We start from the raw sequence: 23,304 nt of genomic DNA, 5'->3' as shown, positions 1-23,304 counted from the left end.
CCACAGTGCACACACACACAAAGCCACAGTGCACACTGCACACACACACAAAGCCACAGTGCACACTGCACACACACACAAAGCCACAGTGCACACACACACAAAGCCACAGTGCACACTGCACACACACACAAAGCCACAGTGCACACACACAAAGCCACAGTGCACACTGCACACACACACAAAGCCACAGTGCACACTGCACACACACACAAAGCCACAGTGCACACTGCACACACACACAAAGCCACAGTGCACAGTGCACACACACACAAAGCCACAGTGCACAGTGCACACACACACAAAGCCACAGTGCACACTGCACACACACACAAAGCCACAGTGCACACTGCACACACACACAAAGCCACAGTGCTCTGCTCTACAGAAAGGGGAACCTAGTGGTGCTTCCATCGATTATTACAGTTGAACATGACATCAGATTTTGCATTGGTCGCATCTAGTCTTCCTCTCTCTCACTCTCACTCTATCTCTCTCTCTCTTAGGACATATGATTGTCACAAGCATTGCAAGTGCCGTGTTACACTGAGCATGCGCACACACGGACTCTCATAAATACACACACACCTACATTAGGGCTGTCCCCGACTAAGGATTTGGATGGTCGACTAGGATTGGCCAAAATTTGCCGTTAGTCGACTATTGGTCGACTAAAAAGTATAATATTTAAAAAAAATAAAAGAAATGTGTATCATTCCATTTGGGCTGTGGGGGGTGCTTAATGTCTGAAGGAGTCGACTGAAGGCTTCTTGTCCTCTGCAAAAGCATGCAATTGGTCCACTGATGGATACATCTTGATATTTGTCTGGTCTAGTGTGTTCATTAGATGGGTGAAATTAGGGCTGGGCGATATGACGATATTATATAAATATCGGGTACAGTTCATTAACGATACACTTTTTTAACGTATCGTGGATATCGTGATGTTTTGCCCAAGAGGATTGTGTCGCGTCAATCTGGTCCACCCCGTTCAAACTTTTGAACAACGCCGCTCCCACACACACACTACTGCATCAAAGTTAGTACGTATGATTAACAAAGGCATTCGTTTTGTGGCATCAACATTATATAGTTACACGTTATATAGTTACACATCAGCGTATTTACCCAAACATAGCAACGTCCAATGACGACATAGATAGCAAGCGTTACTGTTCATATCTCAGTCCGTGCCGAGTTGTGCGTGCCCATTCTGCGGTCTGTTAATAAAGTTTTCAATCAGACAGATGTATGGAAAGGCTTTTATTATAACATTTGTTGCAGTAAAATCATTATGCCTCGTTGTCATGCTGCGGTGCGCTAGTAATCACTCGTCGGCTGCGGTGAGCTGTTGTTGTTGTCGTTGAGCTGAGCTCTCGTTAAAATCAAGGAGGGCATTCAGGAAGTAAAAAAAGAATAGCGCTGCTTGCCGATTGGTGCTAAGAACAGCAGGGCGGGTACAAGCGGTGTGACGTAATTGGCAGACTCGACTGTCAATCAAAATTATTCTGTTGCCGGCTGAATGATTGAACGAATGAACGTTATTAACGATTGCAGAATGGGTACAATACAGTACAGCTCAATACAACAACAGTGGACTGACTGGAGGATGAAGACCAGAAAAAGACTTTCGGCTTTTTTACATAAGGGTCCTCCATTTTCAATTCATCAAAACATTTAGAGACATACAAATATACAGTAGTTTCATAAAAATGCTAAAATCCTATTTATTGATTGATTGATTGATTGATTTAAAACTTTATTAACATATTGCAGAATGGGTACAGTACAGCTCAATACATACAATTGTTAAGGGGATGCAGACCAGCGAAAGACTTTCGTCTTGTTTACATCAGGGTCCCCCATTTTCGATTCATCATATTTCATATCTAAATGATATAATATCTCATTGCTAAATATATGCAATATATAATCTAATAATCCAATAATCTAAATCTAATATATAATATAAAAATGCTAAATGCATGGGTATTTTATTTTGTCTTTAATGTTAGCTTGCAAACTCAAAATACTGTCTTGGTAAGCCTCATAATGAATTGTTTGGGGAAAAAAAGAAAAACATCGTGATGCGTATCGTGTATCGCCGAAAGGTCAGAAAATATCGTGATATCATATTTAGGCCATATCGCCCAGCCCTAGGTGAAATCCTCTTTCAGTGCCTCTGTGCCCGTTTTCATAGGCAGTTAGCCTCTGGTATGCGTGCCATTAGCGTTAGCCATGCTTCTAGGCCTCTTTTCTTTTGGAAAGAATGATAATTTTTTTTTTTTTTTTTTTTTTTTTTTTTATTATATTCTACTAAGAGGTTGGCCAGTCGACTACGGCTCCTTTCGACCGATTAGTCGACTAATCGATTAATAGGGGTCAGCCCTAACCTACATACATACATACACACACTCACAAATCGTAATATAGTTTGCTCTACAGAGTAGAGAATGTAGATAATTCTAATTGAACGTGACAGCGGGTTTCACTTTCGTCTTGACTCATGGAGGCTCTCTCTCTCTCTCTCTCTCTCTCTCTCTCTCTCTCCTTTCTCTTTCTCTTTCTCTTTCTCTCTCTCTTTCTCTCTCTCTCTCTCTCTCAGGATCTATGAGTGTAATAAGCGGTGTAAGTGTTGTGCCCAGATGTGTACCAACCGCTTGGTCCAGCACGGCCTCCAGGTGCGTCTCCAGCTCTTCAAGACTCAGAATAAAGGCTGGGGCATCCGCTGTCTGGATGACGTGGCCAAGGGCTCCTTCGTCTGCATCTATGCTGGTGAGAGGAGGGTTCAGTTATAGGCCTCAAGAATATATGGAAATATGATCCATGTCCAAAATGTTTAGTTTAGTTAGTTACCCTTTGCAGGAATTTTAAACCAAATAATTATCCCTCACCTACTAGCCAGAGCAAGACCTGGGACATTCATATCGGCTATTCAACAAAGAAATACCGCAGTTTAACATGGACACTGACAAATAATGATATTAGAAATTGTGCTAGATTTGAAGGAATAGTCCTGGAGAAAATCATGAAATGTAATGGTTTGGTGTGGAGGCAGTGGGTTTGAATGACATTCTTTTTTTTTTTTATCAATTTTTTTTTAATTATTATTCACATGAAACAAGACAACACATAGAACTTCACAAGAAAATAACAAAAACAATAATAATACAGAATAACAATTTATACAGACAAAACCTTCTAAATTTTAAATCCAAGGGGTACTATCTAATAAATGGTCTTTCCCAGTGTTCAGCCCCGATTCCCGGCTGTGTGACCCTATATTAATAAAACGTACATCTCCAATTCACCACAAGGACCACTTTTTGAGAACACGACCCGAAAACAGAGCAATGAACCTTCATGACAAAACAAAAACCTGTAGAGGTGTTCCATAGACTCACAGAGACCGTGTAAAAGTGACCAAACAGTGAAGAAATAGTTAAATAGCTGCCCCCCCATAAAATCCCCAGCTAAACTCAAGAGGACAAGACAAAAGACAAGACCGACAAAACATTTCCTCCTCCCCCTCCCAAGAGACCCCCGGACTCACCCGAACACGCACCTCAACCCCGCTCAGCCGCACACGGCGGTCCTGACCTTTTCGGCTGCTGCAAACCACAGGTCAATACCTGCCTGTCCCACCCCAATCACCCGCGCCGTGGATATCTCAAGATAAATCACATCCAATAGTGTTAGGGACCAGTTAATCACTGTAAGCTTCTCAGGCTCCTTCCATCTCATTGCTATTAGCTTCTTCGCTGCTGTGACCCCCGCTAGGACAACCCTTTTTAGTTGAACGGACGCAGGTAGTGTCGTTATATCGTTCAGGAGTAGCGTAACAGCTGTGAATGGGATAGTTAAGCCACACAGATCTGAAAGTTTGTCCGTTATTGACCTCCAGAAGCGGGCCACTGGTGGGCAATCCCAATACATATGCATATAAGTGCCAGTGGCCTTTTGAGAGCACAAAGTGCACAGAGTCGGTTATCAGTCCCATAGCAAATAGCTTCCTAGGTGTAAGATAGGTCCTATGAATATAATTAAAATTAATTTGCTGGTGATTGGGGTTGCGGGAAGATAATGCCACATTTGCCCAAACATCATCCCAGTCAAACTCGGGGTCCAACTCCGGGATATCCACCCGCCAGATTGTATCCAATGATACATTTTTATACGTGGATTGAATTAAGAGCGTATAAAAGTCTGAGACAAACCCTCTGGAGGTCGTCCTGTCCACTATGAGCCTGAGGAAGGGGTGTGGGTGCAAAGCTTGAGCCCTGACCTTAGTTGAAGGTAAAGAAAAAAGGACTCGCCGGGAAGATCATAAAATTCTCTTAAGTCCTGAAACGCACGGAGGCCGTTCTTATCATAAATATCCTCCAGAGTATGAACTCCCCTCCTCTGCCATTGAGGAATATTAACCGGCTTGTGCCCAACAAGTAATTGCTGGTTATTAAAAATTGGAGAGTCCAGGTGCCATGGGCATTTAACCCCACACGACCTCTGTACATTACGCCACGTTTGGATCACGTGAGTTATGATCGGTCCATACCTCAGCCGGCATTTCGAAATAGAGACAGTGGAGTACACCACATCCTGCAATCTTAGCGGTGAGACCGCCGCCGCTTCTAAGGAGCGCCAAGATACAGCATCTACAGGGTCTAGCCAGCACATCAGAGGTCTCAGTGAGAAGGACCAGAAATAAAGCTTAAAATCAGGGATTGCGAGGCCCCCATCTTGTTTCCTACGTTGAGTAGTAGCTCTTTTGATTCTCGGGCGTTTGTTATTCCAGATAAATTTAGATGCCATCGATTGTACCTTGCGCCAGTGGTCTATTGGAGGGGGCAGGGGGAGCATTGAGCTAACAAAATTTATCCTAGGTAGAACGTTCATTTTGATTATGGAAGCTCGGGCTTGTATGGAGTTAGGAAGGGACGACCATCTGTCTAGATCCTGGCGTATTTTATCATAAGTACCCGTGAAGTTGTACTTAGTAGTTTGACTCAGCGTGGGGAATATCTCTATACCTAAGTATTTAAAATGTTCCACTATGGGGATATCAGCTGGTAGTCGCACCGCCTTGGCCAGCTCATTAAGAGGTAGGCAGGCTGATTTGTTCCAGTTAATCTTAAAGCCTGACAATTTACCAAAGTCGTCGATTATTTCTAATAATTTTGTGGCCGACCGGGAAGGGTCATCCATAAAAATCAGTAGGTCATCCGCATAGAGAGCAATTTTGTGTGGTGTATTATTGATCATTATGGGGATGATGTCCTCTGATTGCCTAATAAATTGGGCCAATGGTTCGAGGGAAAGCGCGAATAGTCCCGGGCTCAGAGGACAACCCTGTCTAGAAGATCTGGAGACTGGGAAAAGTGTGGAACAGTTTTTGCCTGTCAGTATCATTGCCGACGGCGAGGCATACATGACTTTAATCATATGAATAAAATTCGTTCCCAGACCCATGACCTCAAGTACCTTCCACAGGTATGACCATTCTAGTCTGTCAAACGCCTTCATGGCATCCAAAGACAGAACAGTGGACGGAGCTGTATTGTCTTTACTGTTATCGACTACATGCAACAGCCTCCTAAGATTATCTGCAGCCAGGCGCCCCGGGATAAAACCAGTTTGATCGCAGTGTACCAATACCGTCATAAATCTCTGCAGGCGGCGGGCCAGCACCTTGGCAAACACTTTTAAATCGGCCACGAGAAGACTCAAGGGCCTATAGCTACCACAATCATTGGGATCTTTGTCCTTCTTGAGAAGTAAAGAAATCAGCGCCATGTTGACATCTCTTGAGAACTCCCCCTGTTCGATAGCGTAATTGATCATATCGAGCATCAATGGGCCCAGTTGGTCCCAGAAAGCTAAATACACCTCGGGTGGAATACCATCCCAGCCTGGTGCCTTACCCCTCTGCATTTCAGCGATCGTCTCCCTTAGTTCCATAAGGGTGATCGGTTTCCCCATTTCCTAGGCTCTTCCTCAGAAATGTGGGGTATCTCAAGCCCGCCAATGAACGATTCAAATTTAGAGTCGTCGAGATTAACCTCTGAGCTATATAACTGTGAGTAAAACTCTTTAAAAGTGTCGTTGATCTTTTTCGAATCAGTAGTGATTGTACCCTGTCGCGTCTTGATCGAGGGGATATCCGAGAAATGATCATTCGAGCGTATTTTCATTGCCAATAGATGGCTAGGCCTGGAGCCGTGAAAGTAGTAATTTTGCCTTGTCCTATGTATCAAGAACTCAGACTGTTGTTTAAGTATGGAGTTTATTTCCTTCTTGACTATCTTACGTTGTGTGTTTAGTCGTTCACTATAGTTAGTTTGCAAAGATGCGTATAGATCCGCATATAATGTTTCCAGTCCTTCTAGTTTTTTTGATCAGGATTTACGTAAGTTGGAGGAGAAAAGTGTGACATGACCCCTGATAAATCCTTTCAATGCGTTCCATAGGACCCTGGGGTCATCGACCGTGCCAACATTGATCTGCAAGAATTCAGCTAGTTTACTCCCGAACTCAGAGCAGAAATCATCGTTCTTTAATAAGGTTGAGTCAAAACGCCACCTGGGAGCTCTCGTGGAGAGCCTGCCAAAGGTTGCCACAAGGAAAATCCCCTTGTGGTCCGAGAGAGCCAGGGGAACCAATGAGACGTCGAAACTATCAAACAAATTAGGCGATGCGAATGCATAGTCTATTCGAGAGAAGGCTTTGTGTCTGGCAGACAGGTGAGAGTAATCCTTGAGGGTGGGATTGGATAAGCGCCATAGGTCTGCGAGCCCAGTGTCCTGGGCCCACATCCTGAGGGCCTTAGAGGACCGTTTTTGGTCGCTTGTTTCAGAGGATCCGGACCTATCCATCTCCGCATCCCAGCACGCATTAAAATCGCCACCCACAATGAGAGCGTATCCAGTAAGTTCCAACATATTCTTCGTGATTGTATTATAGAACGCTGAATCAAATGTGTTAGGGGCATACAATGCTATTATTGCCATCTTCCTATGAGAGAACTCAACTTTTGCTATAGTAATCCTTCCCTCAGTGTCCGACCACACATCCAGGACTTTGATATCAAGGTTACGTCTTGTAACTATGACGACTCCTTTCGTCTTATCATCGGCTAAGGATGAGGAGATAACGTGATATTGTCGATTTGCTAGCCTTGACACATCACCCACCAATAAATGCGTCTCACTAAGGAGAGCAATGTCAATATTTCTTCTCTTCAATAACCAAAGGACACTGGCACGCTTGTGTGGGGCGTTAAGACCTCCTGCGTTCCAAATTAAAATATTCAATTTAGCCATGGTCGAGTTTGTCTAAATGCGTAGAGAACATACCAGTGCAGCCAGGCTGAGTACAGAGGCGCTGATCCAGGCGGGCCCAGACGGTCAATCCCAGGAGTTCAGAGGAGGAACAATTACACACATATAAGACAACAGTACATAAAACACATAAAAATACCACCCCAGTTACAACCCCCCCTCCTTCTACTCTATACCCTAACCCACCCGTCCTATTATAAGCCCTCCTATACCCACTCTCCAATCCCCTCCCTATGCCCCATCCACTAAGGATGGTCATCTTCCTATCATTTCCCACTGGAGTCATGGATCCAATAAGACGCTCCCCACTCCGACCCCCCTCTAGATAAACCCCTGATTAAACCCCCACTAGTCCAATAAACACAAATAATAATAAAAATAAAATTCAATAAAGATATCGGTCGAAAACCACCTGAGCCCTGGCCCTAACATGAGATAACCATAATGGAAAAAATAGCCATTATTATATAATAACTCAACATCACCCCTGCAACTATCTATTTCCGAGTCTGCGCATCAATGTCGCAATGTTATAGCACAAATGGATAAAGGAAAATTCAAAACAAAATTAAATTAAAGCATACCAGCAGATAGTCTAAGGCAGGATCGGATCACAGGTAAATTGTGCAAACAGATGTCATTTAAACAACGACAATAATAAGAAAGGGAAAAAAGGGGGTTATGGTCAAAGTGCACACCTGTAACAGCCCCTCTGAACAGGCACAACGGTTGGAATGACATAACCTATGTAAGAATAGAATTAAACACATTCATTAACCCGGGGATGGTAATAAGCAATACCTGACACAACCTGTTATCATATATTGTTTCAATAAAGATATCGGTCGAAAACCACTGTGAGCCTTGGCCCTAACATGAGATAACTATAATGGAAAAAATAGCCATTATTATATAATAACTCAACATCAACCCTGCAACCATCTACTTCCAAGTCTGCGCATCAACGTCGCAATGTTATAGCACAAATGGATAAAGGAAAATTCAAAACAAAATTAAATTAAAGCATACCAGCAGATAGTCTAAGGCAGGATCGGATCACAGGTAAATTGTGCAAACAGATGTAATTTAAACAACGACAATAATAAGAAGGGGAAAAAGTGGAACAACCAAAGTGCGTAAATATTAACGGGTCTCGAATGTCTCAGCGCAGACGTTAGACGCAGCTCGCTAGCTAGCCCGAGGCTAGCGCGTAAGCTAGTGATGAATCCGGATAGCACGTTAGAGTCTGTTATGTACATTGTTCAGCTAGCTTGTTAGCTTCCAAAGAGGCGATACACAAGTACGACCATGAGGTCAGCATTAGCAAGTAACAGAAGTCATTGGGAAGCCCCGCTAGTTGGATGGGCAGTGGACAGTTAGCATGTCTAGGCATGACAGCAAGTGTTTGTGAATAGCCGGCCCTAGCAATGTATTCAGGCCCACATCGCCAAGTCACTCACCCGTCATAGATATCAAGCTACAGTCTCGGCTATCCCCTCGAGATATTCCTTCGCTTTAGCCAACGACCAAAATGAACACCGACCATCGACCTTATCCAACACAGATAATTTCGCGGGAGCGAATAGCGTGGGCCTCAGGCCTAGTTTCCATAGCTTGGACAGGACCACTTTGTATTCGCCTCTCTGTGCTTGAACCTCCGGCGTAAAGTCTTCGAAAATGGCCACTTTGTGATCGCCAAGCCTTAGATTACCCCTTCTGGCACGAGCCGACCCCATGATGAGTTCTCTCTGCTGTAGCCTGTTCAGCTTGACAATGATGGGCCTCGGTTCCTTGTTCACTCCAGGAGTGGTCCTGCCCGCTCTGTAGGCCGATTCACATACGGGAGGGGAGGACGTCTTTCCCCAGTATTTCTTGCAGCAATTCCGGCATGGTCTCAGAGAGACGGCCTTCCCCGCTGCCCTCCGGTACTCCAACAATCCTGATGTTGTAGCGTCTCTCCCGGGACTGTATTTCCACAATTACCGACTGTAGTTTGGCAACTTCGGCCTGCCTAGCTAGCAGGGAGAGCTCCAGATCCGCCATCTTCTCGCCCTGTAATGAGGCCTCCGTCGTTAGCGCAGCTAGTTCAATAGCATTAGCCGAGGAGACAGCGTGCAGCGACTCCATCTTGTCTATCAACGGGACGACCGCCAACCTTATTTCCTCTGATATCTCTCGATGAAGGTTATCACAAAAATCCGCCAGCACTTTTCTTTGTGTTTCAGCGAAGCCTGTCTCAGATTCTGCATGGAGCTTGGTCATGACCGAGAGCACAGCTTCGCTTATCTCCCCGACACCGGGCGATGGTGCGGCCAGGCCCGGTGGTAGTTTGCTGGCTGGAGTGCTCATGGATCTGGTTTCCACCACCGACATTGCAGAAAGTCGAAAAAAGTTGACGACAGTAGTTGAATCGACGACTTAACCAGCAGACAAAAAACAAATAAAAATAAAATAAAGACTAATGGGGAAAAACGTATATTCCGCATGGTAGAAGGGAGCTCACGTGAAACACGTCTACTCCATAATCGCCTAGCTCTGCCCCTTCGGGTTTGAATGACATTTAAAAACATTTCCAGCGTGATCTTGCATGGTACGGGAAATATAACATTACATATTAAAAAACAATATTGGTTTAATCATAAGAAAGGGAAAGACTTGTGCTTAGACATACCCTCTCATAGAGGCGTATGCATGCAGGTGTATATGTTTATGTGGATAGGCTTTAGGAGAGGTGTGTATACATTGTCCATATCAACGTCCATCAGCAGGCAGGGCTACTACTTCCCCTTCCATTGAGGGTGGTCAGCTAGGTATTATTGTGAGTGTATTATTATTATTTGATGTATTTATGTTAGGGGGGAAAAGTCCAAAGCCAAGTAAGGGAGAGGGAAGGAACAGGAAGAGTTGGATAGGAGGAGGTGGAAAAAGGAAGGAATTAAGACGGGAATGTTTTTTGTTGTGTTTCCGATAGGGCTGACCCCTATTAATCGATTAGTCGACATCGGTCGAAAGGAGCCGTAGTCGACTGGCCAACCTCTTAGTCGAATATAATAAAGAAATATATAAAAAAAAAAAAAAAAAATTATCATTCTTTCCAAAAGAAAATAGGCCTAGAAGCGTGGCTAACGCTAATGGCACGCATACCAGAGGCTAACTGCCTACGAAAACAGGCACAGAGGCACTGAAAGAGGATTTCACCCATCTAATGAACACACTAGACTAGACAAATATCAAGATGTATCCATCAGTGGACTAATTGCATGCTTTTGCAGAGGACAAGAAACCTTCAGTCGACTCCTTCAGACATTAAGCACCCCCCACAGCCCAAATGGAATGATAAAAAAATAAATAAAAATAAAAAGTTTAAAAATATTGTACTTTTATTTAATTTTTATTATTAATTTTTTTAGTCAACCAATAGTCTACTAACGGCAAATTTGGCCAATCCTAGTCGACCATCCAAATCCTTAGTCGGGGACAGCCCTAGTTTCCGATAACCTGAGATACTTTGGAGGGAAAGATTTTCAATAGGTACCGTATGAAGTTTGAGTTGTTGTTTTTTTGTGTTAATTAACTTGTTTGTTTAATTAATTGAATAATTAGTTGTATTATTGTTATAATTCTTGTTTTTGTCATTGTTTATTAATAACTAAAAAGAGAAGAGAACCATCTTGTGTGCGGGGCTTGGGAAGCTCACGTCACACGTTCCTACAGAGTCGCTCCCAGTGACTGTTGACAGGCATGTTGAAAGATGGTCTGGACCACGGTCTTGTTGTGTAAGTGACTGTTGACAGGCACGTTGAAAGATGGTCTGGACCACGGTCTTGTTGTGTAAGTGACTGTTGACAGGCACGTTGAAAGATGGTCTGGACCACGGTCTTGTTGTGTAAGTGACTGTTGACAGGCACGTTGAAAGATGGTCTGGACCACGGTCTTGTTGTGTAAGTGACTGTTGACAGGCACGTTGAAAGATGGTCTGGACCACGGTCTTGTTGTGTAAGTGACTGTTGACAGGCACGTTGAAAGATGGTCTGGACCACGGTCTTGTTGTGTAAGTGACTGTTGACAGGCACGTTGAAAGATGGTCTGGACCACGGTCTTGTTGTGTAAGTGACTGTTGACAGGCGTGTTGAAAGATGGTCTGGACGACGGTCTTGTTGTGTAAGTGACTGTTGACAGGCGTGTTGAAAGATGGTCTGGACCACGGTCTTGTTGTGTAAGTGACTGTTGACAGGCGTGTTGAAAGATGGTCTGGACCACGGTCTTGTTGTGTAAGTGACTGTTGACAGGCACGTTGAAAGATGGTCTGGACGACGGTCTTGTTGTGTAAGTGACTGTTGACAGGCACGTTGAAAGATGGTCTGGACGACGGTCTTGTTGTGTAAGTGACTGTTGACAGGCGTGTTGAAAGATGGTCTGGACGACGGTCTTGTTGTGTAAGTGACTGTTGACAGGCACGTTGAAAGATGGTCTGGACTACGGTCTTGTTGTGTAAGTGACTGTTGACAGGCACGTTGAAAGATGGTCTGGACGACGGTCTTGTTGTGTAAGTGACTGTTGACAGGCGTGTTGAAAGATGGTCTGGACCACGGTCTTGTTGTGTAAGTGACTGTTGACAGGCACGTTGAAAGATGGTCTGGACGACGGTCTTGTTGTGTAAGTGACTGTTGACAGGCGTGTTGAAAGATGGTCTGGACGACGGTCTTGTTGTGTAAGTGACTGTTGACAGGCACGTTGAAAGATGGTCTGGACGACGGTCTTGTTGTGTAAGTGACTGTTGACAGGCACGTTGAAAGATGGTCTGGACGACGGTCTTGTTGTGTAAGTGACTGTTGACAGGCGTGTTGAAAGATGGTCTGGACCACGGTCTTGTTGTGTAAGTGACTGTTGACAGGCACGTTGAAAGATGGTCTGGACGACGGTCTTGTTGTGTAAGTGACTGTTGACAGGCGTGTTGAAAGATGGTCTGGACGACGGTCTTGTTGTGTAAGTGACTGTTGACAGGCACGTTGAAAGATGGTCTGGACGACGGTCTTGTTGTGTAAGTGACTGTTGACAGGCACGTTCAAAGATGGTCTGGACGACGGTCTTGTTGTGTAAGTGACTGTTGACAGGCGTGTTGAAAGATGGTCTGGACCACGGTCTTGTCGTGTAAAAACCTGCCATGGAAAATCTCTCAACCCCTCCCTTTCTCCGTCCCTTCCTTTTGTTCTTTTTTCTCTAATGCAAATTGATGTCAGCAACCCCTAGTCAAGATGGCGAACGGCATCCGTAGCAACCGTCTAAATTCCCACCCACTTCCCAAGCCCTGTACCATGGTTTACCTATGAAAGATCATTAGAATATAACGGAAATCATCCCTTTTAATGAAGAACGACTATATACAAACGTGTGTGTGCTCCTCGCCTTCTAATTCACCAGGTAAGATCCTGACGGATGACTTTGCGGATAAAGAGGGTAAGGAGATGGGCGATGAGTACTTTGCCAACCTGGACCACATAGAGAGCGTGGAGAACTTCAAGGAGGGCTACGAGAGCGAGGCCCACTGCTCCGACAGCGAGGGCAGCGGTGTGGACATGTCCCGGCTCAAGATCCAGCCCTCCGCCATGGTAGGATCCAAGGGAGGACGACGGTCCAAGAAGCAAGAGACCACCAAGACCAAAGGTAAAGGCAGAACACTTTTTTTTCTTTTATTTTAAAAACTAAATGTATCTGAATGTGGATTGCGATGCAATCAATATGAATGTGGAATTCCATCATAGGGGCGACAGTGGCTCAGGAGGTAGAGCAGTCGTCTGGTAATCCAGAGGTTCCCAGTTCAACTCCCGCTCCTCCCGGGCAGAGTGTTGAAGTGTCCTTGAGCAAGACACTTAACCCCTAATGTGCAGGATGGCACCTTGCATGGTCGCCTCTGCCGTCGGTGTGTGAGTGAATGGGTCAAATGTGAGGAACAAATTGTAAAGCGATTTGGATAAAAGCGCTATATAAATGCAGCCATTTACCATTTACCATATCTGGGCGGCAGGTTGTTGGTTTGGTTAGCGATGCCGTCTAGTAGTCGAAGGGTTGCTGGTCTGATCCCCGGAACAGAGAAGCAGTGGCACCTGACTGTGTATCTATATGTATCTACCAACCTGCTGCATGGATGGGGATTATAAATAAGCTTGCAATATGCCATTGTGTTTGTATCTGTCCATGTGAAAATAAACATTATTCACATACCTGCAGCGATTATGAAATGGATACATTCATTGATAATTGAATTGTGTAAATAGTTGAGATGTAAATCTTTCTATTTAATGAATTTATAAACATTTGTTAACTAATGCCTTGTTATATGGTTTTGATTGCCTATTTGGTTATTGCTGACTGAAGCAGCCCCATCTTATTGTAAACCTGCTTTTAAAATCGAATTGAATCAAATGATTTATGGTGCTGCAGATCTTTGAGTGATTAGCTTAAATCAAATCGCTGGATTTAATTGTTACACACTTACAAGTTGTCACTGGGCCATTGGGTAGAAACTCATACTTGATTAGAATCTCAGACCTGGGTAGAAACTCAGACCTGGGTAGAATTCCAAAGCTACTAACGGTGAGAAGATCCAAAGTTCTGTGGAATGCTACATAACATCAACCCCTTCTTCTCGTCCCTCCCTGTCCTCCTGCCCTCTGCCCTCGCCTCCCTCAGGCCGAAACCAAGACTCATCCAAGGACAGCAACGATGACGACGACAAGGAGTCTAAGAGCGACGAGAGCGACAGCTCGGACGACACGTTTGTGAAGGACGCCTACTACAGCGCCAGCTCTGTATGGAGAAGCTACACCACGCGCGGGCAGGCCAAGGGCACCAAGGAAGGTTAGTGGCAACAGAATCTATAGGGTGGTGTGAGTCGGAGTCTAACCGTTCGGTCGCCATAGCAACGCTGGTCCGCGCCGACTGCAAGAAGTGTGAAACAGACAGAGTGCCAGATTCACAAAGCTCTTTGTGCAGATGTGCCACATAATGCATGGTATTCATTAACTCATTTTTCCATCTGTACTCCCTGGCGCCAGCGTTTTTGACCATTTTCATGATGTTTGCATTCTATATTATAGCTATGGAGACAATAGTATGGTTAATTTGAAAGGCAATATGTATACTCCAACAGGGAACAAACCGTTTATTTATACATACCTTTTTTCCTGCGCAACCCCAGGCTAAAAATCGTCCCGTTTCAAAATAATCCAGGCTCGTTTCCTGGAATGCGAGATATTGCGTGTTTTGTGTGCAGCATGCGCATTTCGTGCTTGTTGCTCGCCTAACACCTATATTATTTCCAGGTCAAAGGTAAACATGACCATACATAGAATGGTTCTATTCACAAAGCCACCATGGGGGGGGGGGTCCCTCACGGACTAGTTCAGTAAAATAGACTGTCAGCAGGTCCACCAAAACCCTGTCCACTCTAGCTCCGAAGTGTCTGAGTCAGAACAGAAACAATTTAAATAAATAACATTAGTTGGCTCTGCTATTCCCAAACCAGGAAGTCATGTTACCAGTCAGGATGCTATCTATTGTGCATGACTAGAAGTTCTTGAGGATCTTCTGACTCACTTTGAACTTCCCTAGGCGCCTATGGAAGTAGAGGCGTTGCCGTGCCTTCTTCACTACACTGTCAATGTGTGTGGTCCATGTCAAGTCCTCGTATATGTGGACTCTGAGGTACTTAAAACTGCTCACTCTCGACCAGTGCCCCGTCGATGCTGAGGGGGCTGTAGTCCCTGGCCCCCGACCTCCTAAAGTCCACAATCATCTCTTTAGTTTTGCTGACGTTCAGGGAGAGGCTGTTCTCCCGACACCATCGCACCAGGTCCTCTACCTCTTCCAGGTAGGCCCTCTCGTTGTTTGCAGAGATCAGGCCCACCACAACTGTCGTCAGCAAACTTGATAATTGTGTTGTTGTTCCGCTGTGCCACACAGTCATGTGTGTACAGCGAGTAGAGGAGGGGGCTCAGAACACAGCCCTGGGGGGCCCCTGTGTTGAGAGTGATCGATGAGGAGGTGCAGTTGCCTGCTCTCACCACCTGGGGTCTTCCTGTCCAAGACCCACTGGCAGAGGTCATAGTTCAAGCCCAGGTCCCTGAGCTTGGCTACGAGTTTGGAGGGGACTATGGTATTGAATGCTGAGCTGTAGTCGATGAATAGCATTCTCACATAGTTCCCCTGCCTTTTGTCCAGGTGTGATGCTGGGCTATGGCGTCCTCCGTGGACCTGTTGGGGCGATATGCAAATTGCAGGGGGTCCAAGGTGTTGGGGAGGGAGGAACAGATGTAGCCCTGCTTCACTAGATTCTCGAAGCACTTCATGGCTATGGAGGTGAGAGCTACAGGTGATAGTCGTTGAGGCAAGCAGGCGTGGATCTTTTGGGTACAGGGATAATGGTGGACTTTTTCAGACAGGTGGGGATGACGGACTGTTCTAAGGACAGGTTAAATATGTCAGGGTGCTTTCTCACTCACCATTCGGGTCCGTTCCGTCCCCGTTCCGTCCTTGGGTGCGAACTTCCCCCTCCCTCTCCCCCCTCTAGTTTGCGTACACACTCAGTCTTGGTGCGCTCTGGGTTTTGTTTACGGTTTGCATTTTGAGCGTGTAAGCTTGCCGTAGGCGATGATGTCACGCTCGAATGTAAACACAGGAAGTGTGTTAACACGGCGGTGGAGACTGGATGCTGATATAAAAGAAACAAATAACCAATAAATATGAAGTTATATTTGAACCTCTGTTGTCAAGCCTTGTCAATATAACCCACCCCCGTTTTCTCACAAATGGAACTGGTGTCGTGCCTTCCTGATATTCACTTTCTTAACACTTTGAATGCCCATCACGAGATATCTCGGGTTATCAGCCCGCCCCCTGAATGCCCATCACGAGAATTCTCGTGATCTTTTAAAAGCGCCCCCTATCGTCTCCCAGATGGTAATGCACCCTTTTGGATTGGACTCAATGAAAATGGATGAGAAAAAAAAACTCCGGAATCCACATTTTACTTCTCACGCATGTAACCAGAGCCGATCAGATTCATTGTGGACCCTCAGCACAGCGTGTAATATGTGTTTTACAGTATACGCGTTGGATCAATAAAAGGATAGATTTTTGGAATGGCGATCAGGAATTGGAATAATCCATTTGGATACCATCTGATCTCAGGTAAGGAATCTATTTTACCAGTCTTAGGATAATCAGACCTGTTTTCACGGAGATATAAGCTTTTCCCCTATATGTGATATGGCTGTTTGACTGTGCGAGCGATCAGGAACTAAGAGAATCGATTTTCAGCTCGCGGCACCAGCGTGCATACGTACACATATACTATCGATAATCTAGCGTTTATTTGAAAACGATTCATAAATAGGCCGAAAAATGACAACGTTCTAGAATATTACAGTACAGGGCGTTTATCACTGATTCTTTTTTCCCCCTTGAAAACCAGGGCTTTTCAAAATGCTATAAAACGGAAATGAACCGATAAAAAAACAATCCGCTTCGACAATGTTGACTGGAAAATTAGTCATTGATAAGCGATGGGCAGATTAGACACATAGCCATAATTTAAAACATAGATTAGGCGATATTAATGCTAACATTGAAGTGGATGGTGGGCATTCAAGCACTAAATGTGTGCCCCCTGCTGGGCACTGAAAGTGTTAAAGGTCCTCCTCACCTCATGTTCTGTTATGCTGAACACTGAGGGCGAGATCCACAAAGAATGGATTGCACGGTGCTAATTGCACCCTTACTTACAATTCATTATGAATTGAAAATGGGGGACCCTGATGTAAACTAGACGAAAGCCTTTCTCTGGTCTGCATCCCCTTAACAATTGTGTGTATTAGGGCGGCTACGTGGCGCAGTGGGCAAGGCGCTCGCAATGAATGCTGGAGACTAGGCTCGAACAGGATGCCTCCTGTTTGAGCCCCGCTCTCCACATTGCTTTCAGTTTAGCTGGTCGTCCACAGTAATACACATTGGCCGTATTACGGGGAGGGAAACTGAAGGGTGGGGATTGGGCGTTGTGGACAGCGACTCCTACAGGTCGGTTGGTGCGCCTGCGCAATAGAATCAAGAAGCGACGGGGGCGGGGCCCCTCCAAAAGCCCAGACCCCCGACGCTGAAAGATCGAGCCGCGCAGGTGAAAAGATGCGACGGCTGTTACCTCGAGTATCGGAGGGGACTCGTGCTATGTATGACTTAGTCCACATTGCAGCAGGCTTGTGGGAGGCAAGAAACAACGTTCGAAGACGGGGGAGGGTTGAATTGGACGATATGAAAATTGGGATGGGAGAAAAATAGAAAATGGGAGAAAAAGTGGATAAAAAAGTGTGTATTGAGCCGTACTGTATTGTACCCATTCTGCAATCTGTTAATAAAATTTTCAATCAATCACCTGCGCGGCGAGCAACACGAACGTATACATGAAAACATTTCTTCTTTTTTACATGTTGGACGAGGGATAGTTACTAATAATAAATAATAATAATTCATTTATTTTGTATAGCGCTTTTCAATGACCCAAATGAGCCATAGTATTCTCTCCATAGCTATAATATAGAATATAGATATAGCCCTGCAAACACCGCGACGCACAGTGAAAATGCCTATTTTAAAATGTGGCACATTTACTACACGATGATAATAGCTAACGCTCAAAGTGCCGCATGGGTGCCAAAAACGAATATACCCTCGTTTTTGGCAGTCAATGAGTTAAAGGGGGGCTTGGGTCTCCTTGGGTCAAGGCAAAGTGCGCTCCTCTCATTCACACATTATGCTTTTGAGGAAGGATTGGCAAAAAGCAGGCAGAGATAATATTATTATTATTATAAGTCATGTTCATACATTCCACTGAATTCACTAAAGTTCATGCAATTTGCAGTTTTGCCCCGAAATGTGTCTCAGAAGAGCAGGTGCAAAGTTACAGCAGTTTTTAGGGGAGTGATGCCTTGTATGTGGACAATGAGAGAAGAGAGAGAGAACAAAAACACATCTGCTGTAACAACCCTACAGTCTTATTAACCTCCGTGAGGAATAGGCCTATTCTTTCTCCTTGAAAATCTGAGATTTAACAAATAGCCGGTTAACTTAGGCTATAATCTAAACTGTCTGCTGTAATGCCCATTAGTGGGATGTCTGCTATGCTTCAAGTTCCAAGTGCACATTGCGACCAGAGGGGAGGCTCCCTGTGCTCACTGTGTAATTAGCTGCTGCCTTTGTGAATTAGACGTGGACTGAGTGACACGTAGCACATCCTCTCGCCACCCCCAATGATGGTTGATTTCCTGCCAAAGTTGCCGGTAGAGTTACCAACCATCCTTTGTTGTATAGTATTGACAATTCCACCAAAAATGTTAACAGAGAATTATGGTATCCAGGCTTGAGCATTTCAGAGAGAGAGAGAGAGAGAGAGAGAGAGAGAGAGAGAGAGAGAGAGAGAGAGAGAGAGAGAGAGAGAGAGAGAGAGAGAGAGAGAGAGAGAGAGAGAGAGAGAGAGAGAGAGAGAGAGAGAGAGAGAGAGAGAGAGTGAGAGAGAGAGAGAGAGAGAGAGAAGAGAGAGAGAGAGAGAGAGAGAGAGAGAGAGAGAGGAGAGAGAGAGAGAGAGAGAGAGAGAGAGAGGAGAGAGAGAGGAGAGAGAGAGAGGAGAAGCCGGGGAGAGAGAGGAGAGAGAGAGAGAGAGAGAGAATGAGAGAGAGAGAGAGAGAGAGAGAGAGACAGACATTTGTTGTGAATTTCAGTGTGAGACAGTGCTGTAAGCCTGTGTGTCACTATTAGCTAATTTAGCATGATAAAATCTACGTGAGAGAGTACAATGTGAATCTAACTGAGCTTGGTATGAGTTCTACTGGTTCTGAGTTTGAAACACAATGTGGGTCATTGCCTGAGTGTCGCTACCTTGGCAATGATCCATGATTCACTGAGGCGATCCATATTTAATGCCGAGTCAATACGACACCAGAAATGGAAACTAGAGTGGAAACCAAGTGTATTTTTGTCCACGTCTTTGTGAAGGACTTGTTAGAACTGGTTAGGCTGTATGTGTTTTAGCTTGTCATACATTTAATCTAAAAAGTTGTTACCTAACCCTTACAATTATGTTGTGATCATGGATTACACCAAGCCATGGAAACGAAGCAGCGTGCAAATTCCCACTCTAGATCCATATCTGGGACCTGAAACCGGCATGGGCAGGGGCTCAGTAGTGCTGCATATGTTTGTGGGACTTCAAGCTGTTGTCAGACACTCCCACCAAGCATCCTGCTCTTTGCTGCTCTGTCTGTACGCTTCCTGTAATAACTCAAGAAGGGGAGGGGAGGGTAGCGGCACTAGCTTCAAGCTAATGAGGAATGGTAACAAGGCCAACATGACTCTTTTCAGTTAATTTAAGTGTCAAACCTTGCCTCAAAATCTTACGGTTTGTGTGGTCTGTAATTTTGTGAATCTTAAATATATATTTATTTGTATCTGCACCCAGGGAGTCAGGACAGTAAAGACGGACTGAGTAAAGATGGGCTGAGTAAAGATGGGATGAGCGGAGGAGCTGTTGAGGACAAGCCACCTCCTCACATGCCGGAGGAGATGGGGAAGAGTAAGGTGGCCGACTGGCTCACCAGCCAGGGAATGAAGAAGGTAAGACCCCTACAGTCTTAATGGGTCATCCTGATTTAGAGTTGAGAGGGGGCAAGAATCAACCTTACACACAACCTCATTTTCATAGGAAAACAAAAGCCCTTTTAATATTAATTGATTGTGTTGTGATGTCTTGCTTCTCTTATTCTCTGCATTTTTTTTTCTTTTAGGATTCCGGAGACGCCAAAAGGTAAGTTTGAAACAACAACACGATATGTTGAAATGGATCAACTGTTCTGTAAACTTTTGTAAACTGTAAATTATATAGCCTAGTGTTGGACTGATGACTTTTGACTGTTGGCTTTCCCTTTCTCCGGTACAGTCAGGTTAAGATGGAGCTAATGAAGAAACAAGACATACTTACTCTCTCTGACAGCGACGACGTCCAGACCATCAGCTCTGGATCTGAGGACAACAAGGAGATGGAGAAACACACCCCAGGTGAGGAGGGGAGGGTTGGGGAGGGTTACTAAAGGTCCCATTATAGATTTTTTTTTGTCTTCTAGCGGCATTGAGGAAGATGGTTTCAGTTTACTCACTGGTCAGTGGCTTTATTGCACTGTACGTGTTCACAGAACTTTAAGCTGCAGTCATTGAAAGCCTATAGTCCTGCTCTCTAGTCTTTCTATAACAACAATGGCTACACCACACCTAAAACAGCCTGTTGAATTCAAAGGAAGACAGAATTGCCAGAAAATACGTTATTCAAATTAGATGAACTTAAGTCTTGTTTCTCTGGGGATAAACTTAACAAACATGTTCCATTGGCTCCATTAATATCGTTAGAATCATAAGAATACGTGGCTCTTTAAAACCCCTTTCACAAGAATATACAATACATGTACTTTTCATTAACCGGTATGTTTTGTGTGTCATCCTGTCATCTTCTAAACTCGAGGCGTGACAAAAAGGCAGGTGGCGGTGAAGTCTACGCGCGGCATCGCACTCAAGGGCAGCCACGGGATGATGGTGAAGACGGGGCCGCACACGGGCACAGGGGGGCCAGGGGGCCAGTCGGCCAAGCACGGGGGACAGAGCGGAGGAGGGGGAGGAGACAGCGGCCCCAAAAACACCCGCCTGTTCTTCGACGGTGAAGAGTCGTGCTACATCATCGACGCCAAGCTGGAGGGAAACCTCGGACGCTACCTCAATGTGAGTGTTGGAACAGAACCGTCTTTACCTTAGTCTGTGTATAAGATAAGATAAGATAACATGAGATAAGATAAGATAAGATAAGATAACTTGAGATGAGATGAAATTCTGGCATCATAGCAGCATGGGGGAGGGGAGGTACAGGTATGGGCACGGTAATAGCAGAAAGACATAAATATAAGTAATAAAATGTAATCTGAATATAAGAATGAGAAAAGTAAACCGTGTAATCAAAGGTGCCGATGAGGGTCTGTATGCCCTATTAGTTATATTATACTGTCAAGTTTTAAACTGTGGATACCAAAGAGAGAAGCTAAAGACTACTTTGAACAGTAATCCAGAACAATTTTATTGCACTATAAAAAAAGATATATATATTTTATCTATTCTATTTTATTGCACTATTGCACTATTTTACTCTGTCTATTTTATCCTACTCTTTTTATTATTGTCTATTTAAAACTGAATCAAACCATAAACTAGGTGGCCTGTTGGGATGTTAGATCCTAATGTGAAAAACTGATTTTATATGTCTGCACTTTATGTGCTCATTTTATGCCTGTCTTTTTTCTGTTGTGAAGCACTTTGAGCTGCAGTTTCTGTATGAAAGGTGCTATACAAATAAAGTTTATTATTATTATATGTTACAATAAATATGGGCAATAAATAATTAGAATCTGAATATATATACTATGAGTAAGAGTAAACAGTACAGTACCGGTGTTGTTGTCCACGCACGTGGTCAGACATCCTATCATCACCATCACAATCATGTGACGCGATACCAGTGTTTCAACCTTGTTATTTAGGACTCAGGGACGCCATCGAGGGGTGAGCCTGCGTTTTCAACACTGCTGAGATCACATTAGGCAATTAAATACATAGTGAAACATACTATGAATATTAGGCTACAATTCATTAAAAACCTGTAACATCTACATTATATTTCATCTAACTACTCTACTGTACTGTATTGTATCTATCCCTGGTTTGCGTATAACAGAGATGATTGAAACTCTTTATCCCCATCCCTTCTCTGTCTTACAGCATAGCTGTAGTCCTAACCTGTTTGTGCAGAATGTGTTCGTGGACACGCATGACCTGCGCTTCCCCTGGGTGGCCTTCTTTGCCAGCAAGTGAGTCTTGAAACAAATATTTATGTAGGTCAGAACTGTTTTTCCAAGCTCAAGGCCTGGGAACAGGGTGGGTCTTTGTGTTGATGCTGCATGGTCCTTGTCCTGGCTGTCTGGTGTACACTTTATTATTACTGTGCACAACCTAGAGGGTAATTACTGTGTAGTAACACAGAAATGACTGAATTATGACTAGTAATTATTTATTAGGCTTACCTGATAAAGCACTCTTCCATAATTAATTAATTCCGTGTCTCTTGCACAGGCGTATCCGGGCCGGTACTGAGCTGACCTGGGACTATAACTACGAGGTGGGCAGCGTGGAGGGCAAGGAGCTGCTGTGCTGCTGCGGGTCAACAGAGTGCAGAGGGAGACTGCTATGATCACACCCTCCACACCTCCTCCCCATCTCCTCTCCTCCACACCTTCCACACCTCCCCACACCCTTCTCTCGTTTAACTTCTTTCCCGTTTTGTTTTGAAATATGAGATCTGTTTTTCATTGCTGTTTTTTTTCCTGATGTTATTATTTTTTTCTTTTATATTTTGTTTTACCTTTTTAATTATATGTCAAACTGTCATATTTCTGTTCACGTCAAAATTTTCATATTTCAATAAAATTTCATTTTCAGCAAACAATACTGACCTGAGCTTCTGTTTTTAAACTTTAAACGTCTTGGTCAATCTGTTGAACAGATGGAATGATATAGATATGCTTGTGATGTATGATTGGGATGTAAGGTTTTATTTAAATTTTTGTATCAATGTGGTCATTTTCACCATGTTGCACCATGTTAATTGAGATATAATTCACATTTTTACTTTTACAGCTATTCCAGATATCCCCTACCAACCTCCACCCCAATATGGTAAAATGTTCTCCCTTGTTCACAATTTAAAATAAAGTCCAAATGTTTGCAGATGATAAAATACCGGCTGTATAGACCTGTTCGCCGACGACATCATGACAAATATACGCGTGCGCAGATCCGAGGCAGAAAGGAACGTAATCCTGGTCAGAAC

General features: G+C 44.2%; 1 protein-coding gene across 2 annotated transcripts in view; it reads left to right on the top strand.

Moving 5' to 3' along the window:
- Positions 1 to 22,914, top strand: part of setdb1b (SET domain bifurcated histone lysine methyltransferase 1b) — a 68,136-nt gene extending 45,222 nt beyond the window's left edge. For both annotated transcript variants that reach the window (XM_084336201.1, XM_084336200.1), the window contains exons 17-25: positions 2,606 to 2,775; positions 12,759 to 13,001; positions 14,028 to 14,195; positions 19,843 to 19,997; positions 20,168 to 20,187; positions 20,320 to 20,438; positions 20,896 to 21,149; positions 22,197 to 22,285; positions 22,548 to 22,914. In XM_084336201.1, coding sequence (XP_084192327.1) covers positions 2,606 to 2,775; positions 12,759 to 13,001; positions 14,028 to 14,195; positions 19,843 to 19,997; positions 20,168 to 20,187; positions 20,320 to 20,438; positions 20,896 to 21,149; positions 22,197 to 22,285; positions 22,548 to 22,665 — 1,336 coding nt within the window. In that variant the 3' untranslated portion in view covers positions 22,666 to 22,914. The remainder of the gene's footprint in view (positions 1 to 2,605; positions 2,776 to 12,758; positions 13,002 to 14,027; positions 14,196 to 19,842; positions 19,998 to 20,167; positions 20,188 to 20,319; positions 20,439 to 20,895; positions 21,150 to 22,196; positions 22,286 to 22,547) is intronic.
- Positions 22,915 to 23,304: the final 390 nt, after the last annotated feature.

Source organism: Notolepis coatsorum, assembly GCF_963971535.1.
Source record: "Notolepis coatsorum genome assembly, chromosome: 19".
NCBI classification, from domain to species: Eukaryota; Metazoa; Chordata; class Actinopteri; order Aulopiformes; family Paralepididae; genus Notolepis; species Notolepis coatsorum.
Note: the sequence above shows the minus strand (reverse complement) of the source record. Positions and strands in the feature narration are given on the sequence as shown.